We start from the raw sequence: 9271 nt of genomic DNA on the forward strand, positions 1-9271 counted from the left end.
CCGAGCCTGCATGCTGCAACTACTGAAGTCCACACACCTAGAGCTCGTGCTCCGCAACAAGAAGCCACCACAATAAGAAGCCCGCGCACCACAATGAAGAGTAGTCCCAGCTCGCCGCAGCTAGAGAAAGCCTGTGCACATCAACGAAGACCCAATGCAGCCAAAAAAAAAAGAAGAAGAATGGGAGTATACTAAATAATTATTCTGATTAAAAGACTTCATTTGCCACCTATAATACCCAAGTTCAAAATTTTGTCTTCATCTAGACTACATCATTATTCTAATTAATTGATTTTATAAATAACTGTTACAATTTTAAACTTATAAAATAACTGTTATTAATAAGTTACCACTTTTATCCCTTTCAAACATTAGAAATCTATATAGGTTCATGTTTTTTTTTGTGGTACGCGGGCCTTTCACCGCTGTGGCCTCTCCCATTGCAGAGCACAGGCTCCGGATGCGCAGGCTCAGCGGCCATGGCTCACGGGCCCAGCCGCTCCGCGGCATGTGGGATTTTCCCGGACCGGGGCACGAACCCGTGTCCCCTGCATCGGCAGGCGGACTCTCAACCACTGCGCCACCAGGGAAGCCCAGTGCTTTTATTTATTAGAATTAATCTGCATTTATTTCATTCTTACTAGTTATGTCTCTTTCACTGGATTATGTTTTGAGGGAGAAACTAGCTCTTCTAGTTGTCCGTAATGTACACAACATTTAGCATGGTGCCTGTTAACAGAGTTAAAAAATAGTTCAGGTGTTAAATTGTGGTCTCTTGACATCATTTTCATGGCTGAGTAAAGGATCCAAGCGGCACTGTCTAATAGAGCTTTCTGTGATGAGAGAAATGTTTTATATCTGCTGTGCAACAAGGTAGCCTCTTGCCATGAGCACTTGAAATGTGTGACTAAGGAAGTAAACTTTCAAATAAATACAATTGAAAATTTAGTTCCTGAGTTTTTTAGCTACAAATCAGATGTTCAGTAGCCACATGTGGCTAGTGGCTATCATACTGGACAGTGCAGAACTAGAGGATGCTCTTCCAAGCATCAGTGTACAGTTTCCTAATACCCAGCCTTCCTTCATGAATTGAAAATGCCCCCGCACTGAAGTGGAAAAAGATTTTGTGCCCTAATGTTAGAATTGACTAGCCCTTTAGGTTCTAGCCCACCCTGAATCTTTAAAAATGGACATTTCTATCTATAGCCAAGTCATTTCCTTAAGACATTTCACAAACCGTCTCTGTTTTGCCACCAAATATTTATGAGACTTTAAAAGTTTTCTTTTTCCTGCTTAAGTACTACTTCTATTCATGATGTGTTATTTTCTTTCCATTCCCTAGGAATAATTCTTAATTTATCCCTTTGGGCTCTGTTCTAGGTAGAACTTCTCCCTTTCTTTTTGCAGCAGTTTGGTGTAAAATACCCTAAGATGAACATTTTTTAGTAGTGCTTTTGTACCTTACGTTTGTACTACTACTACCTTTAGTAGTGCAGGTAAATAGGCCTTTTTTAAAAAAAAAATTGCTTTCTCTAGATGTCAAAACCAGCCAAACAAGTGAAAAATTTTGGTCAGCCAGTAATTTAAACTTTGCTCAATAACTATTTCAACCAGTTTGGAATGGGCCTCGGTAGGGAGTGAAAGAATCCATACTGACATATTGGAAAGACATTTGAACAAGTGAGTTACCACCCAGGGCTGGAGTAGAGGGTGTGTGTGTTGTGTGTATTATGACCTTGTGTGTTCAAGTGCTCTAGGGCTTTGTGGGTTTTTGTTGTTGTTTGTTTGTTTTGGCCGCACTGCGAGGCTTGTGGGATCTTAGTTCCCTGACCAGGGATTGAACCCCGGCCCCTCGGAAGTGAGAGCGAGGAGTCCTAACCACTGAACCTCCAGGGAATTCCCTTTAGGGTTTTGTTATGTTACCTTTATACACATGGTGCTCATGTTGATTATTCAGGATGCTGGATGTGGAGGGGAAAAGTTTTATCCTGAATTCCCATTGCTAAGTTTGAGGGTGATGAGAATTAATTGGCATTGTAGATAGTGAAAACCTTGGCTATCTTAGCTATCACATTTGTAATACTGCAAAACGTTTCAGGTCTTGAATGGCCAAATTGACATTTTACAATATGGATTCTGGGTTTTTTAACATAAAGTATATTAGTCCGATTGTAGAAGTTCTGTTTTACTTTTTTTTTTTTTTTAATATTTATTTATTTATCTTTGGCTGCTTTGGGTCTTTGTTGCTGGTGCGGGCTTTTCTCTAGTTGTGGTGAGTGGGGACTACTCTTCGTTGCGGTGCACGTGCTTCTTACTGTGGTGGCTTCCCTTGTTGCAGAGCGCAGGCTCTAGGTGTGGGGGCTTCAGTAGTTGTGGCTCGCGGGCTCTAGAGCGCATGCTCAGTAGTCGTGGTGCACGGGCTTAGTTGCTCCGCGGCATGTGGAATCTTCCTGGACCAGGCTTCCAACCTGTGTCCCCTGCATTGGCAGGCAGATTCTTAACCACTGCGTCACCAGGGAAGCCCTCTTTTACTTTTGAATCTAACTTTCATGGCGTTATAAACTTGGTAGTTTAACTTGCTGCAACATCCTAGAACAAGGTTTGCTTTAAAAAAAAAAAAAAAAGCTTTTTGCCGTAATCATACCTTTGTAGCAACAGTGGGATATTGAAGCTATTGACACTTTTGTTCTGTTTTCGAATAATAATTAGAACAGTTAAAGATAGCTCCAGGTTTTCAATATTCTCATCAGTTGGCCATCTAAACTAGGTTATTATCAGGTTAATGCATTTCAGGATATCCATATTTAATTTTATGGGCACTTTAAGTCATCAGTTTCAACTATAACATGCTTTAAAAATCTTGTTTTTAACTTGTTATTCTCCTGTAGCCACATTTTAAAATGTCAGGTCTTGAGCTTGCTGTGTCAGAATTTAGACATGCTGTGTGCATTTCAAAAGAAACAGGAATGGTTTCTGAGAGCAGTGGAGTAAGGACTAGTAATTCAGGTGTAAAGATTGACATAGGGCTTGCTTGAGCCTTTTGGGCACTTTGGCATTGGAGAAAACTTAATGTTTTGAACTATCTGATTGTGTTATTATTTATTTCTTTTAAAAGAAAACTGGGACCAAAAATGATAGTGATGTAACTTTACGGTTGAAAAGTTATGTGCATAGAAGCCAGGAAATTCAGTAATATTCCCCCAAGCAACTGTAACTCAGACATATTGCATGAGGTTTTTATGGTTTAATGCATGCTACCATATAGAGTAATAGGAAATACTACATTTAGTAGGTATAAGAAAGAAGAATTATATTTTTTGTGGGAGCCATAATTTTGCATATCCAGATTTCAGACATGTGTAAACTTTCAGGGATCATGTAGCAATAATGTATATTTGTATTTTGAGATAAATATCCATTGGTGCATCTAGAGATTCCTCTGGATTGTGGAGTTGATAACATTGACTGATTATGGTTATTGGAATGTTCAAAGAGAAATTCTTGGTCTAGGAGCATAAATTACAAGTATCTTTTAAAACTGAAACTTAACTCAGTCTTTCATTCTATGGTATTTGATAATTAACAGTGAGTAAGAAATGCTCATTTTTGCAATATAATAAATGAAAATTTTGGTTTTAACATGTCTTCTGGAGATGTATTGACAGCTTATCCTTTAGGAATTGACTGGAGAATACTGACTGCTTATCCTTTAGGAATTTTCTTTGGATTATCTTAATTTTTACTGCCAATTAATTACCCTGACTAAAATAACACAGAAATTAAGATGGCGTATTCTTTTTTTTTTTGAAAAACAATTTTATTGAACTATAATTCACATTCCACACAAATCACTCTTTTAGAATATACAATTCAATGGTTTTTAGTATGTTCGCAGTTATGCAACTATCACCACAATCAATTAAAATGGCGTATTCTTGTTTTTTAGTTTTTTCAAAATTGTATTCTCAATCCTGTTTTACTAGACACCTCCAGGAATCCCTTAAATTGTTTTTTTAAACATAGCAGTCTTGACCTCAAGTAGATAATGCTTGTCTTAGTGTTCTTTAGGAGTAGCTTAGGGCAGAAGAATGGTGGATTGAGAATTTCCTTGGTGTAAGCTAAATTATCTTCTTTTCTTTTTTTCCAGCCAAATCAAATAGAAAGCTTACTTTTCTGTACTTAGCCAATGATGTCATTCAAAACAGTAAAAGGAAAGGACCTGAATTCACTAGAGAATTTGAATCTGTCCTTGTGGATGCTTTTTCTCACGTTGCCAGGTATGTTTTCGGGTTTTTTGTTATGTTTTGTTTTTGAATGCATTACCTTTTCCTTTTTGTTCTTTCTTTTTTGTGTGTGATAGCGTTTGTAACTTGACAACTTCATACTTTAAAGAGAGGTACTTTATAGAGAGTTGCAGAGGCCAAATTGTGGTTTTATATTTTGCCTGAACCCTTGAGAACTATCTCAGACAAGTAAATATTTTGATGCATTGAAGGGACTCAGTCTAGCACTTGAAGCACATCTTTTCTCCTAGATGTATTCACTGTTGAATTCACTTCTTGAATGTGGTACTTTCCTTGGTTTGGCTGAGTTGTCTCATTAGCTTATGGTCAAAAAACAAAGCTAAATAGTACAAGGGAACTTTCCAGTAACAAAGCCTTAATAGCAAGAAATTAGTTGCTGTGCCTTTGTTTTTACTTACTTCTGGATGTCTACATGTCTAACTTACTAAAAATAGTAGTCATTACTGTACCTGCAAAGATAGTAATTATTAGTGTGGAAAGTAGATATTTGCTCTGGCTCTGTCATATTAAGTGTGTGCCACTATTGTGTTTTGTGACAGAGGACGGGGGTGGGTAGAGCATACTTATAGCTGATATCACGGAAACTATACATTTAATTAAAAGTTTTACAAATCACTTTTATTTATTTAAAAACAAACTTTTTTGTAGATATGTTAGTTGCCTAGGAGGAGCAAAGAAAAACTATTTTTCACTAGAATATTAATAAGCAAATCAAACAAAACATCTTTGCCAAAGGAAACTGGGACGGGTGAGAAGGAGACTAGTGGGTTAAACGAAAATTGTTCTAAGGTCTAGAGTGTATGTGAAAGACCTTAAGTGTGAAAGTAAGTCTGGCATTCTGTGAAAGATTTGGAAAGTTTGAAGGAGTGAAATGAGAACTCCATCTAGCTTTGTAGAGATGGATGAAAGATTTTTGTTAGTCAACTGGCTTTCGTTTTTTTTTTGAACATGTATACTGAAAAAGCAGAATGTTTGGGGACTTGAAAAAATATTGAGTTATCATAACAGAGAATAAGCTTAGAACAGACTACTAGAGTAGCCCTCTGAAATTGGAGACAGGCATTTTCCTGTTTTGAGGAGAGTCAGTTCAGTTTCCTAGACATTGGCTGTAGCTCTGCCTCCAACACTGAGTGGCCTTGGATGTGTTACGTAGTTTTTTGAGCCCACATTTCCATGTTAGTTAAAAGGGAATGTCACCACCTGTCTCATTAGAGTTGTGAGGCTAAAGTAAAACAACAGTGCTCAATCCACTGTCTTTGCCCATTCATGGGAGTATACTATATTATAAACTATGTGAAGAGAAAAACTGTTTCTTTTTTGTTCCTTCCTGTATTCCAGACACCCAGTAGAGTATCTGGCACAGAGCTACTGGGTTTTGTACCTTCGGGAACACCATTTAGATAGTCTTGATGTGAATGGTGTCCCAGGAGCTGAGCAACATTGTGGTCTGTCCTGGCACAGAGTAGGGATTCAGTAAGTAGTTGTTGAATAAGTTAATAAATTTAGGGTATAAGAAATTGACTAAAGTAATTCCCTATAGGGATAGTAAACATAACATTTTTCCTTAAAAATTTAACAGTAATCATAAGCTGCTCCCAAATCAGAAAAGTGTAAGTAGAAAAGCGGGTGGGAGAGGGGGGATGAGCAATACCAGGATTAAAAATTTTTCTACTTGGTTATCATCTTAAAACCTATCTAGGAGGCATTGTAAAAATGTCTTGGCAAATTCTGTGGCTTTATGGGGAAAATAGACCTGATCCTTTTAAATAAAAATAGATAGCTCTATTACCTTTCTTTTTTGCACTCTTCTAGTTCTTTTAAGGTCCCGTTCAGATATTATATTCAAGGTCCCCATGTCTCTAAGCTCCCTCCCCACCCCACCCCCATTATTAGAATAGAAAGTCCAGCCACACCACTTCAGTCCTGATGTACCTTATCAACAGTAAAAAGTGCTCTCTGTACAGTTTTTCTGTGGCCAATTGATGAACAAAGATAGTGGACCCATTAATATTGACTAAAATAGATTAGGAATCTCTTTATGATAATTTCCTGCCTCCTCCCTCAAACCCCCTACCCCCTAGGAAGGAAACAACAAACCTCTCAAGTCAGAGAAAGCTGCCAAGCTCATGAGGTAGTTTTAATTTGAATGGCAGTTTAAGTAGCCAGACTTTAAACTTATTTTCCATACAAATGCCTTCTTGTTTTCTTCTCAGTTTGGAGACAGTTGTGCACTTAACCTTTCCTTCAGGATGTATTTAAGTGCCTTTGTGCGAAGTACTGATCCAGACACTAGGGGGCAAGCAGTGAACAAGGCAGACAAGGACAAAATGAATAAGATACTTCTTTGAGAGTGATAATATGGACATAATAAAATAGAATGACGTTCTTGAGTGGGATCTCTTCTAGTGTGGTGAAGGAAGGCCTCTCTAAGGAAGTGACATTTGAGGTAATCATGCAAAATAGGAACAGCTATTAAAAAGAACCTAAGGTACAAATAATCTTGGCATGCTAAGAGGATCAGAATGAAGTCCATTGTGGTTAGAACACAAGGAACAAAGGGGAAGTCATATCCAGGTGAGATCAGAGAGGCAGGCAGGTAACAGTCACACATGCCTTGTAAGCCTTGGGAGAGAGTTAGGATTTTGTTCCGATGGGATGTCAGTGAGGAGTTTTAAGCAGGAGAATGATATATTCCAAATGCCTTGTTCAAAAATCCTTCCAGCTTGGGGTGGAGAATGGATTATAAAGGCCAAGGGAGAGGCAGGGACATGAGGTAGAGGGTGTTGCTCTAGTGTAGGCTAGAGATGACATTGGCTAGGATTCAGGAACATTGAGGAAATAATAGCTTCCACTTGTTGAATGTTTACTTTGTTTACTTCATGGGTAGATTTGTGCCCCCCCCCCCCCATGTAAAACTGATAGGATTAGTGGGAGCTTGGTAGTGAGGGGAAAGAGAAATCAAAGATTATTTCTAGGTTTTTGACATGAGTATGTGGATGGCTGATGGTGCTGTTTACCGAGGTGGAGTTTGAGGTAAAGATATGGTAGAGGGAATCAAGAGTTTTGTTTTGGCCATGTTAAGTTTGAGATGGCTAATAGAGATATTCCAAAGGGTGATGCCATATAGGCGGATGGATGAAACAGTCTTGAAGCTCAGTAGGAAATTGATTTCTGGAGACATAAATTTGGAATTATCACCATATACATATTTATTTCCTGTTATAACAGTCGTGGGTCCCCAAGACCACTTCCAGGTCCGGTGACTTGCTAGGAGGACTCACAGGACTTGGGTATAGTTGTGTTCCTGGCTATGATTTATTACAGTGAAAGGATATAAAGCAAAATTAGCAGAAGGGAAAAGGTGCAAGGGATGAAGTCCAGAGGAGACGAGGCATAAGCTTCCAAGAGTCCTTTCATAGTGGAGTCACATAAGACATACTTAATTCCTCCCCCTTTGAACTGTGGCAACAAATGTGAAGCGTTTTCTACCTGAGAAGCCCATTAGAGATGTAGTACCTAGGGATTTTGTTAGGGTTGGTCACAGGCACTCTGCCAAAATTCTAGGCTCCTGAAGGAAAGCAGGTGTTCAGCATAAACCATACTGTTTGTATAAACAGTTTAAGCACAGTAAACCACCCTTATCAGTTAGGAAATGATAGGCGCACTTCTGAAATCCAGGTTCCGAGATGCCAGTCAAGGGCCAACCTCGTGAGCAGGTCTGCTAAGGGCAGCAGTCTCAGGCCTCTATGTTAGCTCTTTTCTACACAATTGCAAAGGACTGTTTCTGCTCTGCCTTTACATGAGGTGCTGTTGGAAGTGCTGAGGATACTTAGAAAGAATTTATGCCCTGAGTAGGCCTGCCATAGGCCTACTGTGCATGGGATAAGAGAGAAGTTCACAAATTGTAGCGGGTGTACCAAGGCAGTGCCATTAGAGCTGCAGAGGAAGAAAAGGCCCCCACGCTGGCTTGGCAAGCCCTTTGGTATCCAGCTGACACTTCAAGCAGTAGTCCTACGTGTGTATAACACATACTTTTCACTTTTTAGATCACATTTTCAGTGGTTGAATTTATAAATATTTAGAATTAAGATACTAAGTTGTGTTCTGCAAAATAAGTTACATATGTACTTATTTATCATCTTTCAGTTTATTCATTGATAAGTGGCAAAGATTTTTTGTGTTTTTTCACTTAAAGATTTCTCAAGTTAGAATGGAGTTAATACAACTTGAAAAGATAGCTCCTTGTGTCATAAAATGACTTTTGCTTTGGTTGTATCCAATTTCAGGTGCTAAAGTGACTTCCACTTCATTGGAGCTACTTAGGGCAAAACCACATCAGTAAAAAGATTTCTTGACTGTTGTTTCTATATCTTTAGACCTTAGTTGGCAAAACTTTGATTTACTGTAGTGCTCAAAGAATTAACCTATCATGGTTAATTATGTTCACTAATTAAAGTAGAGCACCCTTTTGGCTGTAGCCTTTAGTGGTGAAAGCCTTTTGAAAATCTTTTGGTTACAGCAGGTTTGAGCATCATTATCCACTATACAGTAGTGTGACTGCAACTGATTAAGACTATCAGTCTTACTCAAGCCCCAGTAGCCCCAGGAATGGTGGACGGTGGTTGGATGGGTGTTGTGCCCCCCCAACCCTTTTAACTAAATCCTTGATAAGAATTTGTTTTCATGATTGGTTTCTCTTCTAAGAGAATTTGCAGAGAACAGATTTTATGTTAAAAGTACCGACCAGTTAAGTTCTGATTAGTTGTGATTTTGTTACAGTAGTTATAATGACTGTATTTTTCTAAAGCCTGCATTTCATCACATTAGGGACTTCCCATTGCCTTCAGGATAAAAGCCACATGTTTAGTATGGAATTTAAGGTCCTCTATAATCTAATTCCACTGTATCCCTCCAAATTCTTCTGCTGTTTCCACCCCCCCACCCCACCCCACCCCACCCCATATAGT

The 9271-nt window shown here is 38.7% G+C and overlaps 1 protein-coding gene across 3 annotated transcripts in view; it reads left to right on the forward strand.

The window, feature by feature from the left end:
• Positions 1–9271, forward strand: part of RPRD1B (regulation of nuclear pre-mRNA domain containing 1B) — an 80135-nt gene that overhangs the window by 4802 nt on the left and 66062 nt on the right. For all 3 annotated transcript variants that reach the window (XM_024742916.1, XM_024742915.1, XM_024742917.1), the window contains exon 2: positions 4148–4277. In XM_024742916.1, coding sequence (XP_024598684.1) covers positions 4148–4277 — 130 coding nt within the window. The remainder of the gene's footprint in view (positions 1–4147; positions 4278–9271) is intronic.

Source organism: Neophocaena asiaeorientalis, unplaced genomic scaffold (assembly GCF_003031525.2).
Source record: "Neophocaena asiaeorientalis asiaeorientalis breed wild unplaced genomic scaffold, Neophocaena_asiaeorientalis_V1.1 scaffold82, whole genome shotgun sequence".
Taxonomy (NCBI): Eukaryota; Metazoa; Chordata; class Mammalia; order Artiodactyla; family Phocoenidae; genus Neophocaena; species Neophocaena asiaeorientalis.